Below are 23983 nucleotides of genomic sequence, written 5' to 3' on the forward strand. Positions count from 1 at the left end.
ATGCTTTATTAGCCAAAATCAAAAAATTAGAACACTCTTATTATTCTTCCAAATCTAAAGACTGCTTATCCGATCTCCTAAAGATTAAGTTTCAATTCAATAAAGACACCACTAATAATGCTTCAAATTACTTACTTAAATCTAGTGCGAAATTTTACGGTGGCCAAAATAAGGCTGGAAAATTGTTAGCTAATTATTTAAAAGTTAAACAAAACAAACTTAACAGAGTCTATTTTTAGTACTGACCATTCGTTAAAATCTAAGGATGATGAGATCTTAAATGAATTCCTTCAATTCTATATAACACAGTACACATCTGATACCCCCTCCTTCGACCATTCTACATCCCAGTTCTTATCCAAAATTCATTATCCATCTGAGGCACGTCCAGATCTTTCCTGTATAGAATCGGATATTCCACAAAAAGAATTTAACGCTGCCCTAAAAATTCTTAAAACGGAGAAAGCTCCTTGTCCAGATGGTCTCACTGTAGAATTCTCTTCTCATTTTGTGTCCTTACTGATCCCCAAATTGCATTCTCTTATACTTTCTTTTGTGCAGTCTGGTTCGTCTGCTGGTTCTTTTTCTGATGCTATTTGCCTTATCCCCATGGACGGTAAGGATCCTCAATATTGTAAGAATTATCGACCCATTTCCCTAATCAACATTTATTATAAAAAAAATTGAAAGCTCTAGCATTACGGTTAGAATCTCTCATGCCTGATTTGCTGGGTACTGAGCAATCTGGTTTTAAGGGAAGGCTTCTTACAGACAACACACGTCTATTCTTCGATATTTTATCCAAATCCTCTCATATGTCCCATTCTCTAGCAGCCATCGCTTTGGACGCTGAAAAAGCGTTTGATAGAGTTGAGTGGCCATATCTTTTTCGTACACTTCAGTGGTTTGGTTTTGGCCCAAAAATGTTGGCGCCTATTTCGATCCTATATTTCTCTTCTAGAGCGGCTGTCACAGCAAATGGTAGTATCGCCACTTACTTTGATCTTGCTAGAGGTGTTAGACAGAGATGTCCCCTGTCTCCTTTTCTTTTTAATATTGCCCTGGAGCCTTTTACTCCGTATTCGTCAAAATTATAACGTTCATGGTTTCAATTTTAATGATGCCAATATTAAAATGGTGGCTTACGCCGATGATGTGCTTTTATTTTTGTCGCAACCCCAATCCTCTCTTCCTGCCTTTTTAGAAGAGGTACAATCCTTTGCGTCTGTTTCTGACTACAAATTGAATAAAGACAAGTGTGAAATTCTGCCCTTGACAAAATATACCTTTAGTGCTGATTTTGCTATTTCAGGTTTTTCATGGAGTCCTCAATTTATCAAATATTTAGGTTTACATTTTACCTCAATCGTGGCAGGGACAGTATCGCGTTGCATGGATAATTGTATACAAAGATTATCCTTTCTCACATCAAAGTGGCATGCATTATTTTTATCTTGGTGGGGTCGTTTAGATACTATAAAAATTATGCTCTCCCCCATAGTCTTATATACAATTTCAAATATCTCATTGTCTATCCCTCTCAAGCATTTTAGGAAAATTAAGTATCTTATTCTCTTTTTTATGGGGACATAACAAGTCCCGCATGTCTATTCGCAAATTAATTTGGCCAAAATAGGAAGGTGGGACCAACTTCCCAGACTTCTCTCTTTATCATAAATCTTTTATGTTGACTCAATCAAGATGGCTCTCTGACTCTTCTGCGCCTTGCCCCCTCTGGACTACACTAGAACGATCTTTGATTTCTACCTTCTCTTTTCAGGAATATCTAGCTTTTACACGTAAACCACAATCCGTTTCCACTCCTATACTTAAACTTACTTCTAAACTCATCCCATCTGTTCCTTCGTCATCCTTTCTTAATTCTCCCATATGGCAAAATGTACACATCCTAATTAACAATAAACCTTTCTATTGGAAAACTTGGAGACAACGTGGGCTGATTTGGGTTAGTCAATTATATGATCGGGATTTAATTTTACCTTTTGCACAGGCTCATATTGTTTTTGACTTTCCCCAATCTTTTTGCTCTAAATATTACCTCCTAACACAAGCTATCCAATCTGCTTCCCTGACTTTTCAACCATCTTCTTTTAACATCTCTATAGATTTTACTCATACTGTTAAATTGCATTCTTTGTTGCTTGTTCATTCTAAAGCTTCTACCATTTACAGTTTTTTACATACCTCATCCATGCCAAGCGACAAAACTTAGACAGAATTACTGTGGGAAAAAGACTTTGACTCCTCCTGGGATGTTGGCTTCTGGGATAAAATTTGGCTTAAACTTCGAAAATCTTCCAGAGCTGCAAACACTACACAAACACTCTTTTTTATCTAGAATAGACTCCTATTCTCGCCTCTTTCTCTCCACTCATTCCACGCTGATGTCTCACATGAATGTTGGTACTGATGGGCTCAACATGCTGATTTATTCCATTTACTCTTTAATTGTAGATTTGTTTGCCCTTTTTGGGAAAAGGTGTGGACTCAACTAAACTTGATTTTTAAGTCTACTCATCCCTTTTCTACGTTACATATTTTTTTTTAGGTAGCTTATCCTCCATTTGGGAACATTCTAGCTTTAATGTCAAAATAATTGACCTCCTAATAGCAGTAGCCTTCCAGCAAATAACGGAGAATTGGAAGGATTTCATTAAGCTCTCTTATCAAGCATGGTGGTATGAGGTCTGTTATAATCACCAGCTAGATACTACTTTTGTATATCCACCACATTTGATATTCAAGTGCTCCGATTTATGGGCTCCGGTCATATCATTCATTGACGCTCATGCTAAGTGTTCCACTACCTCTGAACCTCTGCAACAAGAAGTTACTAAACCTCCATGACTTCCTTTGCATTGACATATTTCTATTTATACTTTTTTTCTAAATAATATTGCTTATGTTATCGTTATTTTTGAATGTATTTGCATTCCTTATACGTTATATTTATACCATGTTTATTTTCTAAACCCACTTGTTATACTGTATATGATCCTAATGCCTTCATTGCTATTGTTTTTATATTCTGCACATTGTTTTAATTCTTTTTTCCTAATAAACTTTTTCTGAACTGAAAAAGACAATATATTGTTATAAACACATTTTAGACTGCAGACTGTCTGCTGCATGACGAAGTGTTGAGAGAAAAGTATGTCTGAACCCCAGACTGAATCAAACCGTGCTGGATGGCTTAAAAGAGAAGTCGAAAAATTAGCTGTTGGGGGATTGTCTGAGCCACTTTCCGGGTTGTTCATAGAATTCACTACATATGACGATAAAAGGACGCCGATTATAAGGTTATCACTTACAGAATAAAAAATTGCTGAGTCAAACCTACCTTTGAGCCATCCATTTTCAATAAAATCAGTTTCTAGCATAGTTAACTTGTATTGGTTTGTACAATTCTACTGCTTGTAGAAAAATCACTATCTAACAAAGTACATTTTAATGTGAGATACTGCAATCACGTAATTGAGTCGGGAGGGTCTCGGTCTAGGCGAATGGCAGAAAGATGTGGGGGAGGGAGCATGTGCAATGGAAACAACAGTAGAGGATATGCAGAGAAGACAGATTAGTGGATGAAGTAGCAGACTAATGAGAATGTGTTCAGAATCTACTAGATCAACCCCTGATCATACCCCACCCCCAAGAAAAAAGGAACATGTAAGACATCCATGACCCTGCTTCCATTACTGAATGCCAGTGCTATATAATGGAATTATCACAATGTATTATATGTGGTGGCACCCCATAACTGAAGGGCACATTAACAATGTGTTTTAACGAGGTGGATACCCATGTTTATCTCTCCATATCTTCTTCTCACCTATCATCCACGTTTATCAATATATTTATCAGCACAAAAAACCCAGATCGATAGAAAATATGTTGAATTATCTAAGTGTAGGCGTATGTCAAAGAAATATTAAAAATAAACTGGAGAGGAGGAGCTTCGCGCGCAACCGTGATGGCCGCGAGAGCACAGGGCTCCCGGACCTTTGCCACCTCCGGCACTTATCCTGACTATTATCCTGGTTATGACGACGGGTCATTGAAGACGCTACCCAGCTGATATAATAGCTGTTTCCAGAAATTGATTTGGACCCTGGGAACCGATTTTACGAAACTCTGAACTTTTGTGGCTTGCTCCACGGAACTGCCCCAGGCTCGAGTCAATGGCCTGTCCGGGCAGTAATTGAACAACATCGGCCAGCCTGATCCTACTCTCTACCCAGGTCTTAGCTTTCGGTTTCGCTTTTGGCCTCGTACCCTCCTCAACATCGGTTTCGCTCCTGCTACCCAGGGTTTACTCAACTCCGCAATTTCGCTCTAGTGCCGTGATTGAATGTCACTGTTCGTTGTATGGCGAGTGGTAACCTGTTCTTCTAGCGAACCCCTTTGGGTGATTTGAACGTGCCATTTTAACCAGGTCTCAAGGTCCCCTCGGGGGCGCAGCTTTCAAGATGGCCGGCAAACCGAAGATCGAGAGGTGAAAGACCAAGCCTGGCCACCGTCGGGGTACCATACAATCTAACGTTATGGACAGGTACACTCATCCTAAGGGATCCCCCGGTGGGGCGAGTAGGCCTCTGGGAGATACGGGAGACGACTCGATGGCGGGAGATAATTTGACTCTACGTGATGTCATGGGCGCCATTGCTGGCATGAAGACCTCTACTGGCCAACAATATGAGACTCTGGCCCAAAAACTTGATACTGTGGCGATCGACGTCAATCTGATCAGGGCAGATTTAGCTAAGACCAATGAAAAAGTCAAATCCCTGGACTTGAAGACCTCCAGCCTCACGACTGATGTTTCTGATCTACAAACGGAGGTCCGCAATCTGCGGTCCTCAAACCATTTCTTTTCTCGCCGACTGGAGGACTTCACACACAGGGTGCCGGGAGGTAAACCTAAGCAGGGTGCTGCCCCGCGGCCCATAATCGCCAGGATTTTCAACTTTCGCGATAGAGACGCTATCCTGCAGGCATCGTGCTTGGGTGGCCCCACGAAATTCGAAAATACCACGGTGAGCTTTTACCCGGACTTCACCCAGCTTGTGCAGAAACAAAGGATGGGGTTCCAGGGGGTGAAGAGACGACTGAGAGACAGGGACATGAAATACGCAATGCTCTTTCCAGCTCGGCTACGTGTGGAATATGGAGATCGGACGTTCTTTTTTGATCATCCTGAGGCTGCAAGTGACTGGCTCGACACGCTGCCCAGGCAGCAGGAACACTCCGAATACTCTGGAGGAGCTGAAGGTGGCCCGATGGAGCAGGAATGAGAAACGGACTTGGTTCTCTGGACTACATATAGACCTTCCAGCTGTGGTTTGATGATTCTTAAACTTGCTTTGATAGAGGTGGTTACCCAGGGGTGGCGGGGGTGAGTCTCTTCCTCCTCTGGGGCTTCTTTTCGTAGATTAGTTATATGTTGGGGCGACAGGCACACTGCAAGTTGGGGTGGCTTTTGAGTCTAACGCAGGGGTGCAGGGTGGTGGGTCTGGTTTTGGGAGTTTGTTGGGGGGGTGAGGGGGGGGGGGGGAGAGAAGTTGATGTTTGGTTCATTTCAAGGCAATGTATTGATGGACTTCTGGACTTGGATGTCGCGTTTGTTGTGGGGTGGATGCAGCAATCATTCCTGGGATGGGGGTAGGGGATTGAAATTATTATGTTGGAATGTTAATGGGTTGGGGGACAGGATAAAACGTGGTGTGGTGTTACAACTATTAAGACGCCTCTCCCCTGATGTTGTGCTGCTGCAGGAGACACACCTGATAGGAAACACATGCCACGCTATGAATCGACGGGGCTACAGTCTTCTGGCGCACTCTGGATTCACTACCGGCTCTAGGGGGGTGGGTATCCTGGTCAGGGGTTCCCTCCCTCTGGAGGTCGATGATATCATCCTTGATGATAGGGGGCGGTACGCCGCCATTATTGGAAGATGGGAGGGGAAGGTTATCACCCTGCTTTCTGTTTATGTCCCGCCTGGCCTCCAGACTACGACCTTTGCCGACTTGGGGAGAGTGATTCTGGGGTTCCCGGAAGGCATCCTGGTGGTGGGTGGTGATTTTAATTTGGTAGTATCCGGAAATAGCGACCGCTACCCCCCAGGGAACTTGTGAAGTCTCGGTCCTGGCTAGGTGGCTTCCTGGATACTTTGGGATTAATAGATTGTTGGAGACTGCTTCATCCAGGGCAGTGGCAATACACCTTTCACTCTGGTGCTCACGGTAGTCTCTCGAGACTCGATTACATACTGATGCCCGTGACACAGGCCTCCTCTGTCAGAGAGATTAGACGTCTGGCCAGGGGTATTTCAGACCACTCTCCTTTATGGCTTGTCATGGAAACAAGGCTGGGAACTGAGGGCCGGGTAGCCCTGATTAACCCTTGATATCTCTGCGACCCTAAGGTCCGTGCAGAGTTGGTCAAATCACTGGATCAATACTTCCTTCATGGAAAATGAGGGGTCTGTGTCATCTTCTGTCTCACTATGGGAAGTCTACAAGACTGTTATCCGTGGCCAGGCGCTATCATTAATCAATAGCGCTAAGAAACTTAAATACGAGGCAGTTGTCCGACTTGAGACTGAAATAACTGACTTAGAAAGGGAATTGGAATTTGATGTTGCCCAGGACAAGCTCCACCTCCTCAATCTTAAACAACTTGACTATAGAGCGCTGGTGACGGATGCCGCCAAAGTGATGAGCAGAGAGCAGCAAGGACGTCTGTATGATGTGGGTGATAAGGCGGGAAAGTTGATAGCTTGGCTAGACAAGAAGGAGAGGGCTAGTCGTGTGGTTCCTTTGATTGAGAGAGTGGATGGAGTGAGAGTAACTGACCCTACTGAGATCAGGGAGTGTTTTTCGGAATACTTCCGAACTGTATATTCCCCTGTATCAGACAGGCCGGAGCAGGATTCACATCTGCTTCTACAAGACATTGCACTGCCCACCTTATCGGAATTAGACTGGGAACTGATGGACGCAACGCTTTCCGTCGAGGAGGTGGCGATTGCTGTCCGTTCCGTGCGGTCGGGAAAGGCCATGGGCCCTAATGGACTCCCCATTGAGCTCTACAAGCTGCGCCCGGATAAAATAGCACCGTATCTTAGATCGATGTTTTTAGAGTCGCTAGACACGGGCTCCCTTCCTCCTGATCAACAACTTGCGTATATTGTCGTGATTCACAAGGAGGGGAAGCCGCGAGATCGTTGTGCATCGTACAGACCCATTTCGCTCTTAAACGCTGAGCCCAAGATCCTTGCAAAAGTGCTCGCGAACCGCTTGATAACCGTCATTGGCAACCTGATCCATCCAGATCAATCCGGTTTCATTCCACACCGTAACACGGCATTGAATCTTCGGCGCTTGCATGGCGCTCTCACGAGGGCGGCGTCGTTACGTGAGCAGGCCATTTTGGCCGTTTTGGACGCCACATTGGCATTCGCTACGCTAGAATGGCCGTACCTCTGGGCAGCCCTTGCTCAGTTTGGTTTTGGCCCTGTTTTTATCGGCTGGGTAAAATTACTGTATGAGGAATCATTGGCCCAGGTGGTCGTGAATGGTCGAGTTTCTGGCTCGTTTACCCTCAGAAGAGGCACGCGCCAAGGATGCCCGTTGTCTCCGCTTCTTTTTGACCTCGCTTTGGAACCCTTGGCAGCCTGGCTGAGGTGGGAGCCATCAATGAAGGGTATTCGATGGACCCCAGACTTCGAGGACCGAGTGTCACTATGCGGACGATATCCTGCTGTATCTCACGTCGCCTCGGAAGTCGCTGATAGTGTTATTTGATGTGTTCAATTCTTTTGGGAAAAATTCCGGCCTCGTAATTAACTGGTCCAAGTCCTGTGTATATGTCCTTTTGGGTGATTCTCCTCTCTTGCCACGTGGGTGCCCCATACAGGTGGTGCAGGCGGGATTTAAATACTTGGGGGTCTTTATCGCCCTGGATCCTGTGGTCCGCTATGAACGTAACTTGCTACCCCCGCTTCAACGCCTAAGGTCCGATGTTGAGGCATGGCGCAAGCTTCCGTTGTCCCCTCTCGGACGAGCGGCATTATTCAAGATGATGTCGCTACCCCGGTTCTTATATGCGTTACAGAATACATTTGACACTATCCCAGCAAGCTACTTCCGAGAGGTGGAAAGTCTACAGAGACAACTGATATGGGGCGGGCGATCCCGTATTGCCCTTGCCAAATTGACACTCCCGTGGTACGATGGTGGAATCTCACTCCCGGATATTAGCCGCTACTATAGGGCCTCCCAGCTGGGGGCGATTAATCATGGTACATACGGTCCCGCATCGAATCCCGCGTTCGAAATGGACAAGTGGCTTGCCTGGCGGGGACTACAACAGGGCGCTCTATACAAAATCTGCCGGGAAGGTGCTCACGGGTCCAACCAAGATAGCGGTGCAAGTATGGTATCGTGCAAATGCTGCAATGGGATGGAGGTATAGATTGATACGAGCGACTCCACTTTACGCATCCGAGAGATTGGGCTCCCTGTGGAAGTCGAAAGGCTTCGACAGGTGGGACGTTATTGGTATATGCAGGGTGAACGACTTATGTACCAAGGACAGGGTCAAGACTTTTGAGGAGTTGAAGGTGGAGTATGATTTGAGTGACAGAGAGTTTTTCCGTTACGCACAGATTCAGCACGCACTGACATCGGTTTTTCCATCGGGTACTACTGTCCCGGAGGCATCACCACTTGAAGATCAGGTACTGGATGGGTACGTCCCCGACAGTACGATCTCGCTAATCTACAAAAAATGATAAATAATAGGGTTGACCTCCTACATCGCCTCAGAGAGGCCTGGACCAGCGATGGTCTGCAGATGGACTACGAGGACTAGCAGTCGGCGGTATCCTCGCCGAAGGAGGTTGCAATTCCGGCTCGCCTTCGGTTTGTGCAGCTCAAAATCCTCCACCGGATGTACGTGACCAGTCCTCGCCTGGTTAGCATGGGATATTCCTTGGACGGGATGTGTAGGCGTGGGTGCGGCTTCTTGGGCACTTTTCTCCACATACTCTGGGAGTGCCCGGTGGTTGTGCGTTTCTGGAATCGAGTGCATGAAGTTATGGAAGAGGTCACGGGTGTTGCGTTGTTGCCTGAAGCTAGGAGATGCTTGTTGAATGTTTGGGAGCCGACTGACTATGATGTGGCGCAGACGCAGTGGGTGACCCTCGGGAATATGATTGCCAAGAGAGATATAGCGCAATTATGGGGATCCCAGAGGCCGCCCACTGTTCTGGCATGGAAGGAAAATATGGACTGGTGTATGTTTAGAGAGAAGACGGTATACGTCAAGCCGGACCTTCTATTCCTGACAGAGACTTAGTTCCGCTCTGATTCACTTCCTAGCGTGTTGGCAGCCCCCCCCCCCTACTTTGTCCTCAGGTCCGACCGGCCGGAGGGCTGGGCAGGGCAGAAGGTGGGGTTGCCCTGATCGCCCGCGTGGGCCTTCATTTTCAAGCGCTCCCTTCCCCTCCCATATCTACGGCAGACTGCCTGGTCATACGTTCTACCTCCTTTCAGGTCCCTCTAACGTTCGTTCTTGTTTATCGCCCTCCCCAGTCCTGTCCACGCTTTCTCCCCACCATTTTGGACCTTTTAGGAACCCTTGCAATTAACAACTCTTCGGTCATGCTACTTGGAGACTTTAACTTCTGGCCTAACGATCCAGCCGAAGACTTTACATCCCGCGATTTCACCCAGCTCCTTCTTAGCTTCAACTTCGTCTCCCAGGTCCACACTCCCACTCACATTTGCGGCCACATCCTAGATCAAATCTGGACCCTTAACATCTCAGTTTCCGCCCCTACTGTCATGCCTTGTACATGGTCGGACCATTCTTTGATTTCCTTCTTTCTGGATCTCTGTATTGACAATAACCCTCCCCTCCCCAAACACACCTGGGCGAGAAACTGGAGCAGAGTGGACATTCCTGCCCTCTGCTCCTCCCCATCAGCTTCTGACCCTGACCTGGCAGGCCTCTCGCCACCTAGTCAATTGGACGCCCTGAATAGTTGGCTCCTGAGGGGCTGTGACCAAGTAGCCCCTTTGAAGCGCGTCACAGTCAGACGCGCCCATGAGGCAAATAAATGGTTCTCTTCCGCTCTCAAGGAAAAAAAACTGGCAATGCGTCAAGCAGAGCGAGCTTGGAGGCGCTCCTACTGCCCTTCTTCCAAAGTACGCTACACTTCCATCCTCAATGAATATAAAAGGGATATTCTCCTCGCTAAGACATCTTATTTCTCGGGGAGAATCCTCACCGCAGAGAACTAGCCTACAGAAATATTCGCCACAGTTCGCGAGTTGGCTTCTTCTGACAGGGCCTCCCCCAAAATTCCCCCTTTCCAACTCCTGTGCAACTCTCTTAATGACTTTTTTATTGAGAAAGTTGCACTTATCAAGGCCAAGATTCCTCTGCCCTCCCCTACCTTTTGTGATCCCCAGCCTCCCCCCACCACGTCCAGTCTGACCCACTTACCCCCTTTGACAAAAGAAACTTTTCAAGTCAGGATCTCCTGCGGACATCGCCCCGGCGCATGTCCTCCGTAAGATCTTCACTTATTGTCATCTCCCCCCCCTTACCCTTCTGAGCGACTCCCTTGAACAGGGCGTTGTACCGGTCCCCTACAAAGCGGCCACCATCATCCCTATTTTAAAAAAACCTGGGGCTGATCCCGTCTCTCCTTCAAATTACCGTCCCATTTCCCTTCTCCCCTTCTTGGCCAAAGTCCTTGAGGCCCATGTCACCCAGGCTCTCGGTGCCTTCGTGGAAGAGAGTGGGGGCCTCGCTCCCCCTCAGGCAGACTTCCGACCCCGGCATTCTACCGAGAAGGTTGTCATCTCCGTGATGGACGAACTTAGAGAAGGGTTAGACACCAACACCCCCCAGGCCCTCGTCCTTTTAGATCTTTCCGCTGCCTTTGACACGGTTGATCATTCCATCCTTCTCACCCGTGTCAAGGCGGCGGGCATCGGTGGCCCAGCTATGACCTGGATCAACTCCTTTTTAAAAGATCGTACCCAGGCTGTCCACCTCGCCGAATTCTCTGCCCCCCCTCGCCCGGTCCAGTGTGGTGTTCCTCAGTGTTCCTCTCTTTCTCCCCTATTATTTAATCTTTACATCTTTCCACTCATCCTTGCACTACAGCAGATGGAGGTCATCGTGTACAACTACGCCGATGACCTCCAACTCATTTTCCATCTTTCTCACTCCCCTGCCAGCATTCACAACTTTCAATCTGTCATGCTGTTCATTAGAGATTGGATGAACTGCAACCATCTTAAATTAAATCCGGACAAGACAGAACTTGTCGTCACTGGTAGCACTCCCAGTCCCTGGTCCCCCAACTTCTGGCCTCTCTCCCTGGCCACTCCCCCCATACCTTCATCCTCAGTTAAAACACTTGGCATTTCACTTAATCAACACCTCATTCCCCATTCCCAGATCAGCTCAGTAGTCTCCTCCTGCTTTTTTGCTCCCCGCACTATAAGGAAAATCTCCCGGTTCTTCTCCCTCCCGGCTTTAAAACTGATCCTAATGGCAATGGTCCTATCTCGGCTGGACTACGGGAACATAGTGTACAACGGCGCCCCCGCATATGCCCTCCGCCGCCTTCAGCTAGTCCAAAATCAGGCTGCCCGCCTGATCTGTGGGCTGCCCAGATTCCACCATACCACTCCCCTACTTAAATCTTTACATTGGTTGCCAATCAAAGAACTCTTCAAGTTGGGCTGCACTACCTTTCAGGCCATTGCGGGGACTGCTCCAGCGTTCATTTCATCTACAATCAAGGTTTACCGTCCCAATAGAGAACTCCGCTCCTCTGCTAAATTCTTCCTTTCTGTACCCAGATTTTAAAAAAGCAGATCAGGGGGTTTGAAATTTGCTGTTCTAGCACGGACCTTTTGGAACTCTCTCCCCTGCACATTAGATCTGTTCCCTCCTATCTCGAATTCCGCAGGGCCCTTAAGACTTTCCTTTTTTCACAAGCTTTACCATCCCAGTAATTTCTCTTCTCCAAGCCTCTGGGCTAAGCATCCTCTAGCGCCATGAAACCGCTGGGTATACGTGCGCTATATAAATTCCTGTAAATTCAAATTCAAATACGTTGCACATGGCAAGCCTCGAAAATGGGGGAAAGTCTGGGGCCAGTGGAACTCCTACCGAGGTGAAATATGTACACCTCCCTTCGCACATGTAGTGACTACCCCACCTTCCCCCTGACCCGACATTCCTACTGCTGTTTCAGCTAAAATGCCTCCTGACTTGCAATTCCCCTTGTTTTCCCCCATCCCGTACTGTTGTTGATCATATCAAAATTGTATGCTTTCCTCCCTCACAGGACGCTTCACCATTTGAATGATTGTATTGCCTTGTTCCTTTACTGTTTAGGTTTTAAATTTTAATAAAAAGAAATATTAAAAAAAAACTGGATACCACTATCTACATGCATTAAGAAAGAAGCACAAAAAAGGAAAAGAGCCAATAAAACGTGTCTTTCCATAATTAAGATTGCCTTTTTGTTAAGTTAACTATACTGAAACAACACACATCTAGATTTGTACTGAGTGGCCACTTTCGGCGCATAAAACAAAGCAATTTGTTTTATGGTCCTATTATTTGCTACCACTGTTTTGCTATTTTGTTGCGTAAAAGGGTATCTAAGTTAATGGAGTGTCTCTTAAAATACCAGTAAATGCCCCAGGAGGCTACCTACGTCAGTTACCTAATGACGCTTTTGCATGAAAATCTAACATTGTAGTCTCGATCCAATCTTAATTTATCTACCATGCTTGTTAACAGCCTACACAGACATTTGCTTTTGGCACTATATGAACTCATTCACTCAGTGAAATCTCTTACCTGGTTAATCAAATTGATCGCGTTCTCAAACATTTTAGCAGCTTCCCTCTTCTCAGCATCAGTTTCATGTTTTGCCAGCTGTCGTATTCTTTCTTCTGCAGATTTACTAAACAATACCTCAAAAAAGAGCATTTCTGATCATGAATGGAAAACAATGACGCATTATATTCAATAGCAAAGCATGCACATTCACACAATATGCTTTATTTTCTTCTCTTGAATGTTGCAACTATGCATGTGTTATTACCTTGAAAGGCCGGTTCGAAAGTGCATTTAAAACGCAGAAAATATGATTCTAATAAGCATATACCAGCCCTCAGGGACTCAGTACACTGGACAAACCTAACAATACAAAAATGGTTTGTAGACTGAAGTTAGTCATATCGGGAGTGCTATCACCTGGCAATGCAGAGCACAGGTAGAAACGTTTGTAAGCAAAGCTTGTTATTTTGCATAGACATCTAGCGCCAATGACAGCCACTGAGGAGTGATCAAGAGGAAAACTGAACTGATCAAAGCAATAAGTAGTACCAATTATCAAACAGTCAACAGCATGTAAAGTTGCAAGCCTGATCTTAGATAATCCAAATAACAAGTCCAACTGGATAGCCCAATCTGGATAGGACTAAAGCTTCTATACAGGATTTGAAACCAGCATGGGGAATTATGCTTTTCTAAGTGTTTTATAGATCTGTGATATTGGGCATTCTCCCCATGGACGTTAAGGCAATGGTGTCAGGGGTTGATGCTCCAGTCCTCAAAAATCAGATTTATTTTTAGGCTTTGCCAGCAGACTGCTCTAGCGGTCTTTTCACAAGAAACCTATTGCATCCAATATATACTTGTAGAGGACTTTGACTGCCCCCTTGTTCATGACCTAATGGCTTTGTCTATCTCAGTTCCCTGCTCCTGATTCAAAGACATCCTCCCTGGTCTGTTTTTCCCACCCAAGAATCACTTCGGTCTCACTGTGTTTTGACAGGATGAGTTGTATGCTTAGACTGCGGATATCGAGGTTTGTCTTATAACTGAGGGGAGTCTATGTTTACTCCCTTCTCTGCTCTTTCTGCCTTCTACTTTTCAGCCCCCCTCGCTATTTAAAATGCCACCCAGCGTGCTTTTAAGGTCCTGTGCTCTGCCCACAAGCCCATAAAGGAGTAGGTGTCCACCCGAAAGACGTTTAAAACCGTTTCAAGATTGTTACCTTTGAGCAGACTTACACAGCAGCCATCTTAAAATGTTCTTTCTTATGCTTTATTTAAAAACAAGATTGTCGTGCGTGTAAGCATGCAGATGCACGGCAGACATACTGTCTTTATTTTTCATAAAGCATGAGAAAAATGATTGCATGATGGGCCAAATTGTAATAAGATGTCAATCCTGCATGCGTGGCCATGCTGGCTGGTCATCTGGGGGAGAAAAAGAACAATGACAAATAGGTCTGTGCCAGGTAAAACAACAGGCTTTACTAAGGCGTTTTTAAAGAGTGAATAGTGAAGTTCTTTGGACTGAACCGGACCAAATCTATTTGATAATGCTAGTCAAGATTATTTAGTAAGACGAGTTCAGAAAACTCAAACTCCAAACATAGTGTACAAATCTTTTATATCTTAAAGAAGTTTTATAAAAGTCAATTCCTACAAAGCAACATATAGGGAAAGAAAAACATCCAGAGATTCAAAGCATGGTCCATTGTAAATATATTCTTTTATAGCTTTGGCCAGTTCTTTCCCTTTCCTTAAATATTTGGACATTGCTAAATCAACTAGTTTCTGCGTTACCACAATAAAATGATGATACTTTTACTTCAGTGGGTTGCTCGTGGCTTTGCACCAGTGCATACAGTTTTGTGCAATCCTGGCAGATCTCGGTTAGCAATCAATGTACCTAGCCTAGACAAATGTTTCATCAATCAAAAATGTAAAGCTCCTTATATTGCTAACTGCATCTTAAAGTGCGTTATCAATGAGACCCAAATCCAATAGAAGTGAACAGGACAATATCGGCCTTGATGCACTGCTTCCTCAAGCGTCTGTGCATATTCGGTACAGTTTGTCACTTCTGGGGCGGAGTGAAGTCAGCGTAGAGCCACACAGCGCCACCTACCAGCCCATAGGGGCAATGCGGTTTTAATTTTCGCATCCAGTCTGTTACCTGGGGATATATTCTAAAAGTAGGAAATCTGGTTAGAAGTATCCATCAGAAATAATGTATTTTTAATTTGAAAGTCTTCATCATATTTTTACTTGATATTTGCTGTATGGTTTACATGGCCAGCGTGTGACGGCTCAGCATGCTCTTTGGCTCAGCCAAGAGAGGGTGCCAGCCCCAAAAGCTGAAAATACGGAGAATTCAATTCTGACCAAAGGACTCACCCTGGAAACGTGGGTGGGACTAAAATATCAAGACCACCCTTGCATTTCTCCACTTTAGATGGTAGTGCATAAGAGTGAAAAGTAGAATACTCTTTCACCTAGAAGGCACTGACTGTATTTTGATGTCCGAGACCTAATAAGTAAAACAAAGTAATCAAGATTTTATGAATCAATCACAGGTTTATTTATTGCTGTTGATACAAAGGTTCTTCGTAGGCCAACATGTGTTTCACGACAACATGTTGCTTCATTAGGGTCGCTTCATTAGGGCCATACAACATATATTTGATAAATGCCAAAAAAGGAATATTTAACCATCTACAAATTAAAGAAGAAGATACAATATTCTTTGTATTAATCATGAATAATGCCCACAGATATATTTGGTATTTTAGCGGTAGCAATCATCGGATGTACTATGGTTTCACAATTTTGCTACCATGGCCGATTGCTGGATTTCACTGGGGGTTGGGGTGGAGTGGGGTGGGGGGTAGTCTGTAAAAAAGAGCAAATATACACCTAGAAGAGTGATGGGCCCATATTTCTTGTAAACATAGGACATAGAAGCTTCTTCTATAGGAAATGCAATCCAAATTTTCTAATTTTGATCAGACCTCGGCAGCATCCCGGACACTAAATTAATCGGATTATATGTTTGTTGATCTAAACCTGAAAGAATCAGATTCATCATGGGCGAATCGGGTTCATCATGGGCTCTGAAGATTGTGTCATCAACAATAAATGGGGATGGAGGCCCAAGGAGGGTTAGCTGCGGCAATAAATGAATCGTACTATGACCTAATGCGGCAATCAATCTCAATTAGTCCCTCTAGGGAAGCACAGCTATATGATGGGGGCGTTAGTAAGCAGTTTACCCTTCCAACAATATGGCTCCTTAGCTGGGAAAGTTGGCATTGTAGGTTTTTGGGTCTGTAAAGCGGACCCAGTGTTACAGATTCCATCATACTTTTGCCAAAGCAAGATTCTTTACATTTTCCAAATAAAACACCCCCAACATAGCTTGACCTAAAGTTAATCACTACACAGTACCCTGGATACATCTTAGACCCCTACCACTCGCAAGCCACTCTTCTAACCACGTTAATAACATTACTTAGTAGGCTGGTGTTCCTTTCTCATTTTGTTATTCAATGCACTACTTTGTTTTTCAGTTCAAAGCAATCTTTTTTTTGACCAAGGTGAAGTGAAGGGTAATTTTTTATAATAACAAAGGGTGTCGCCTCAGGGGGAAGCTGCAAAGTTATAGGAGCTTTAAATGGCACTGGATAAGCTGCTCATTTCTCGTGCATGGTAGATGACAGACTGGGGGAAGCTGAATGATGGGGCGAAATAGGCTCAACTCTCCCCCATCGACCTCATCTTAACAATTCCTGCATCCTTGATTCACCATTAGGTCTTGATCCTTACAATGCGTACATTCGCTTTCAGCAGACAAAAATCAGCGGACTCACGAGTAGAAACTGATTCCAGGGTAACATGCCGTTTTACATTGTTAACTGATTCCACCAGCAAAAACAGATAATTCTACCCAATGTATCTCTAAAAGAGTGGCTCCACTGAACACTTAACAACCTCTTCAATATGTTTTTGGCAAGTTGAGACAGCATCCAACAAGAGTTGTTTGATTCCCAAAAAGTCAGAATTGGGTATGTGGGGCGGAGGGGGGCTATAGCAATATTCAGTTTATCACAAAATCACAAGGATTTTAAGGCTGACTGACTGATTTAATGGGCGTAGAGGAGGCTTGATTACTGAAATCCTCTCAAGTTGAGGAGGCTGGGTCAAGAGCCATAACTAAAGCCTGAAATGCAGCCAGTTGTGTCACCCCCTGCCTTTCTTCAACGTTAATAATTTCATTATTTATATTCCACATAGCATTGGTCAAAAAGTTAACAATAGAATTAGTCGGATGATGCTTCATGCCCCATTGATTTTCTTTTACCCATATTGTGCCGTATCTGGTGCCGACCTAAAGGCAAGTAAGCGCTGGAATAAAAAAGAGGTGGCCCAGCCCAGCCTGGCTCTGTCCGTCTCAGACGGGTTAATTTTGGCCCGGTACTGATCCTGGCACATTCTGTGCTGTAGGAGGTGAAGGTGCCCTATATATAGCGCTAGTGGCCCTACCTCCAGGTCATCTGTCAGCAGGGTGTTGTGGGACCAGTAGTCCTTTGGCCCAAAGACTTTTCTCCAGGTGTGTTTGATTTCATGTACTGCAGGAGGTGAAAGTGTGCTATATAGCGCTGGTGACCATGCCTTCAAGGTCAGCTGTCAGCAGGGGGATGAGGGCGTAGAAGTCCTATGGCCCTCAGAATCCCCCAGGTGCATTTGGCGCAAGTCATTAGAGTATCAAGAATGCATATGAAAATTTCTTGGCTGAATGCATGCGTCAGGTTTGTGACTTGACATTTCAAGCACTTGAATCTGCCTTGATAGACACCTTTACTACAGACTTGAGGTAGTGCAGCTTGGTGAAAGAGCTGCTCATTTAGTATTCACTTCTCTGGACTGTAGCACCATATGATGGCCTTCAAGGGCAAATAAGCATATTGTTTTGTCAAATGTGGTGCCCCAATCGGGCATGGGGCACTACCATGATGTTAGTGGGGTGCTGCAGCAGCCCCCCAGAAATGCTTAAAAAAAGAATTCGGTTTCCTGTGGTCTATAGACCCAAGGAAAATGTAGAACTATTTTAACCATTCCCAGAGCTGGAGCATTTACTTTACAATTGCAAGTTGAAAAACAATTTGAAATCCTGATGAAGGTGTATGCATCGCTGACTTATTGGAGCACCATCTCTTCTTCAGTGACTGTCCAAGACGAGTGGGTTGTTTTTTTATCTCATGGTCTCAGAGCAGAGCCCACAGTTCTCCCTTTTAATTCCTGCCGATTATGCAAAGGCGCCAAATCACCTAAAAACTCTGCTTGTTTGGCCCACCCATTTTAGGTTAGCAATAGGAAATGGTGCGTCTCCGGGTGGGTTAGCCACACGGCCTGGTCGCAGTTCAGGCCTGGTTGCCAAGCCCTTGCTATGCACGGCCAAAGGCTGCGGCCAGGACAGACTGACAACCCCCGCCTGTACGGTCGAAGGCCATGCACAGTTGATTTTAAGTCTGGTAATAAAACTACTTTACATTAAAAAAAAAACTTGAAACTCATTAAAAAAACAAAGGTATAAGTAACGTTACAGTTAGGGGAATAAGTCAGGGACAAAATTAACATTTTGAGCAACAAAACAAACACAGACTGCTTTAATCTGTATCAAACCCCTCACAGTCACCGAACCTATATTGAGAAATGAAGTTATGAGTAGAAAAGTGGGTACTGTAAACAGTGTTTACTCTGTGGAGAGAGTTTATTCTGTACCAAAAACCCCACAGAGTATTAAAAAGTATCGACTAAGAACAGTGTATACTATATGCAAAACTTGTCAATAAAGACACTGTTCGCTTGACATAACCAAGGTTCTGAAGATCCTAAAGATCATACTAACTACAGCTTTCATAGTGTGGGGAAGACTTTACAGATAGTCCATTTTCTGAAGCAAAAGAAGTACATGCACATAGGCATAGCTGCCGAGGTTTCAGATTGCTTATGTGTGACATTTTCATAATTTCAGTATATTTATGAGTGAGATTCAATGACTAAGAGTGACACTTTCTCGCAAGTAAAATCAAGCAACAAAGAGGGAACATATAAATATCAGAAATCACACCCATTTTGATCAACGAAATACCCTAAGCATATGTGAAAAATGCTGCAAAGCACCAGAAACTGAAGGGCACTGTGGGACCCGGCTGTACCAAACAGGATGTGAGAGGCCCCAGTGCGGATGACAGACAACTTTTCACTCCGAAGAATGCACAAACACAGCTAAGGACTTCATTTGCTGCCAGGATGAAACACCTCCTGGAACAACCTCTTTTGTTAGATTCCTAAAGGGCATTAAGCGCATCTTTAATTCAACAGTGGAGACACCACACCAGTAATTATGCCAGGCACACAGTCCCGGTTGGTTCCAAGTGCATTGGAACTCAGCAGTCTGATCAGGACCATGCACCGGATTGCAGACATGTCCCTCAAGGACCTAGTCTTACTCTGCCAGTGCATGATGCAAAAGTGTACTCATTTGCATGGCGCTGTACCCTGCTGGAGGCACCTCAACCTATTTCCAAAACAAACAGTGGACGTTTCTAAATATAAAATGCAATACGGACAAGAAGTAGCTTGCTGACAATAAACAAAAGCATATTGGATAAGCAGCTCACCTGTGCTCCCGTATTTACCAAACCCACCTGCTGTGCATGAAACAACAACACATCCCAGATTGGCGCTAAATGTCCCATTCCTCCATTAACTGGCATTCTGAAGGCGAGGCTCAGATAGGAGATAGCGTGCCCCTTCAGGGAGGTTTCTACCATTACCTCTGCGCACACAATGACAGACTTAGTACACCCCAGAAGGGCTGTGTTGTTAGTGGCAAAGTCAGGCTGTGAGGCGTGCCTTCTTTGGAAGCTGTGGTTGCGATGAGAGATAATCAGGCGTCACCTCCGGCCCCTTAGCTCCACTGCTTTAATCTCTAGGCGTACTCGTCGTGGCACGTGAAAACAGTGTGAAACTGACCGTAATGAGCAACATAAAGGGTGGATGGCTAGGAGTCAGTAGTAATATTCAAGAGGTCTGGGAGAAAGATGAGGGTCTGTACACTAGACAGGTAAACTGAGCTGTTAGATTAGGCCAGACCATTAAGTGAGTGATCTGCGCCCAATCCAGACCTTCCTATTGATACATTGTAGCTACAGTTAGTTGCTCAGCCAGTTACCAAGACTGCAGGGAGCAGCACGTTTGCTACTGTACGCTGCCACTCCAGTCTAATTCTTTCAGTGAGCATTGCAGCTCTACGGCTTGACAGCCAAGGCAGGCACTATGCCTATTATGCGTGAATTTGCATTTCAGTGCGGTTGAATTTGCATTTCAGTGCGGTGATGCGGACCGCCACACTGAAATCTGTTCGCTCTTAAAGCCTGATGCCTAGTACTTGGCAGGGCTGCAAAGGTTAGTACCTGGTGCACACAGTCTTGCATGTTAAGAACAAATGGTCATGCTGAGACTACTCTGTCTAATAACTCCAAGATGCTTACAATACATAGTATGTAGTATGTAGACTCTTTGCCCTGCTGGAAACTTTTTCTGCAGTACCAAAAAACTTGTGTGGAATATAATGAACACAAATCTTTAACTGGCACCTGCACAAAGGGTTACTATTGAGGCACCTGCACACTGGGTTACTATTCAATGTAAGATTTATAACATGTTTAATACCTTGACACAGCTATGATGTCTTACGACCACATGCGTTATTAAACACTTTACCCATTAGCTGGATACAGGCTGTAACAAATTAGGTAGAGAAGTACTATGGTAGTTATCAGCCACCATGTAAACTATGAAACAAAGTAACATACTCATTGGATGAGTTCATCAGTGATGTCCTCAATAATGTAATTTGAAATGTCATCAATTATGTCATTTAAGATGTCATGAGCGATGTAGTAGATGAGGTTTTATGTAATGCATGGTGGGGCCACAAGTTCTAGCTAGCTCAGTAAATTTCAGTGTTTAAGTTTTTTAAAATTATTTTTTATATTAATACACCACCTAACTATAACGTTACATTAACCGATAATGGAGCATAGATTTTTGTAGTGTGTGGTTAGCAGCAGGACCTGGCCATAACTTGCGCTCAACCAACTGCGGTCAACCCTCCGCTGTGCATGGTCTTTGGTTGTGTGCTGCGTGGGGTTGGTCACAGGGCCTGGCTGACACCCAACCGCCTGCATGAGGCCAACGCTCCCCCACAGAGCCCTCCTTCAAATTTCCCTTGTATGTCTTTTTATTACTTTTGCGGTACCCCGTACTACAGCTGAAATGCCACCCACTTTACCATGCAAGCTTCAATTGTTGAAGCTTGCTTTGTCTCGTGGTACCACAGCCCTGCTGGAGTAGAGTAGTACTACCAGAGGGGCCAACCCTGGATCCCATGGAACCCGCAGTATGCACATTTTTTATTTTGGTCTGAGTCTTGTAATGATGGCTGTAACATTTTCTACATGTTGTGGCCAGCCAATTAAAGTGCTTGATCTTAAATGTCCTAAAACATTCTTTTTATCTACTCTTATCAAACTAGAACTACACAGAGGCAACCGCTTCTGTACTATTTTGTGTGTATATATATATGCATATATTTACATATATTCACTGGAAAAAACAAAGGTTACAGGGACGTTCTAGTTAGGGCCAGATTTCACTCATTCAAAACCAGAGAAAATTAGCAGTATAGTTAGCTGAGCCAGCTATAACTTATGCCCGCAATGCACTGCTTATGACCTCGCATATTACACTTATGAAATGGTTATTGATATCACTGATGACACCATCCAGTGACTAAGTATTTTGTAAGAGTTTATGATTGCTAAACATATGTTAAGGTACTACAAAACCTAAAGTAGCATACTAGGTGTACTATTTTTAATATATATCATGCGAGTGGCTGTGTGGCTGTATGTATCCTTTAGCGTATCAGTGTGAGTGGATGTATGGGTATAAAAGTGGTTGTGTAAGCAGCTGTGTGAATGAGTGAGAGGCTATGAGAGAGGCTGTATTGGTAAGTGAGTGGGTGTGTTCGTGGATGTATGAGTAAGTGGGTGTGTCAGTGGATGTATGGGTGGGTGGGTGAGTGACGGTGTAAATGGCTCTATCAGTGGGTACGTTGTTGTGTAGTAACTGTATGGGTGAGTGTGTGTCTGAATGGCTATCTGAGTAAGTGACTGGGTGTGTACGTGGCTCTATGGATGAGTAAGTGGCTGTTTGAGTTGGTGCTTGTATGGATATATGAATGGGTTTCTAAGTGGGTGTGTGAGTGAGTGTATGAGGACTTCTATGGGTGAGTGAGCGGCTGTGTTCAGAGGCTGATTGGATGTGTGGCTTTGTAGGTAAATATGTGGATGTGCAAGTAGCTGTATGGGTGAGTGTGTGGTTATGTGGCTGGTTGTATGGGCGAGGAACTGGTTGTATGGGTGGCTGTATGGGTGAGGGAATGGTTGTGTGAGTGGGTGTATACATGAAGGGGTGGGTGTGTGAGTAGGTCTATGGATGACTGAGTGGGTATGCGAGTACTGGCATAGGTCTGTAAATGGGTATGTCAGTGGTTGTACGTACAGGAATGTGAGCGGGCATACAAGAGGTTTTATGGGGGTGTTTGAGTGGTTCTGTGGATGATGTCATTTGAGATGTCATCAGTGATGTCATTAACCATGTCATGAGTGATGTAATATGGGACGTCATAAGCAGTGCATTGCAAGGGCGTAATTTATAGTTTGCTAACTATAACTGCTGAATTTCTCTGGTTTTGTACGAGTAAAATCTGACCCCAACTATAACCTCCCTGTAACCATTGTCTTTTTCAGTGAATTTCTAAGGTTTTTCTAAATTCTATTTGCTAACTATAACGTCCCTCTAACCTTTGGTTTTTTCGAGTACATTTCTAAGGTTTTTTGAAAGCTAATTCCAATCTATAACGCCCCTGTAACCTTTGGTTTTTTTCAGTGAATTTCTATTTTTTTTTTACCTAGTAATCGCGTTTTCAGAGCGGTGGAGAATGGGAGATGGGCCTCCGACTAGCTCTCAGGAATCCCGTTATGTAGGACTTAGAGGAGGTGCCAGGAGGTCTTCTTGGCCCACAAGGTCCCTTAGGAGTAAAGTGGACTTCATTTCCCAACCAGCAGTGCACCATGAGCCAAGTTGCATGGGTAGTTCGCTTTCAAAGATGTCCTTAGGTGCCAACTACCCCTCCTGTTACCGCCAGGAAGTCACACACAGCACGATTGCTGATAGGTTGTTGAAAGCCACGCCCTCTTTTTCCACCACCATGCAAACGCGCCTCTTCATCCCCCTACTAGTAGGGGGATGAAGTCCCCTTAACTCTAGGGGGACCTTGGGGGCCAACTGCCCCTCCTGCCGCCTCCAGTAAGACGGACTCAGCTGATGCTGAGAGATTGTCTGAGGCCACACCATCTTTCTCCACCACTCTGCAAACGCGCCTCCTGAAACACTACTAGTTGGGGGTGAAAGTAGTACACTTTAGTCCAGGGGCCCTCAGGAGTAAAGTGGAATTAATTCCTCAACCAGAATAGCAACAGGAGGCGCGTTTGCAGGGTGGCGAAGAAAGCGGGCGTGACCTTCAAGTCCACTCAGCAATCCGGCCGTCTGAGACCTACTGGATGTAACAAGAGGGCTTGTTGGGAGGGGGATGTGCACTCCCCGGGCCACTTACGGCCCAGGTGACCCCACCGCCGGGATGCAGCCTTTTCCTTTTATTTATTTTTTAACTAAAAAGGAAGGTGGAGGGGGCGTGGCCAGCAGCCGACGATGGTGGCAGCCTAGAGGGAGAGCTCCGCAGCTGAAGCGGCCTCCAACGAAATCCGTCTAACTATCCGACACATTTATGTCCCAGGCGGGAAGGTACTGAGGTCCAGGACCGGGCGGCAGAGGTACGGCCAAGCGGAAAGAAAATCCGTGACCGGGGAGCCGAGATATCACTGGCCCCGAGTCGGCCCTTGAAGGGAGCCCAAGCCGGAGACTGACCTAGACGAAGGAGCCGGCAGGAAGTGCGC

General features: G+C 45.1%; 1 protein-coding gene across 2 annotated transcripts in view; it reads right to left on the reverse strand.

Moving 5' to 3' along the window:
* The window catches only part of PGM3 (phosphoglucomutase 3), a 230705-nt gene that overhangs the window by 33268 nt on the left and 173454 nt on the right, over window positions 1–23983 (reverse strand). For both annotated transcript variants that reach the window (XM_086926556.1, XM_086926555.1), the window contains one exon: window positions 12919–13035. In XM_086926556.1, coding sequence (XP_086782682.1) covers window positions 12919–13035 — 117 coding nt within the window. The remainder of the gene's footprint in view (window positions 1–12918; window positions 13036–23983) is intronic.

Source organism: Lissotriton vulgaris, chromosome 6 (assembly GCF_964263255.1).
Source record: "Lissotriton vulgaris chromosome 6, aLisVul1.2, whole genome shotgun sequence".
NCBI classification, from domain to species: domain Eukaryota; kingdom Metazoa; phylum Chordata; class Amphibia; order Caudata; family Salamandridae; genus Lissotriton; species Lissotriton vulgaris.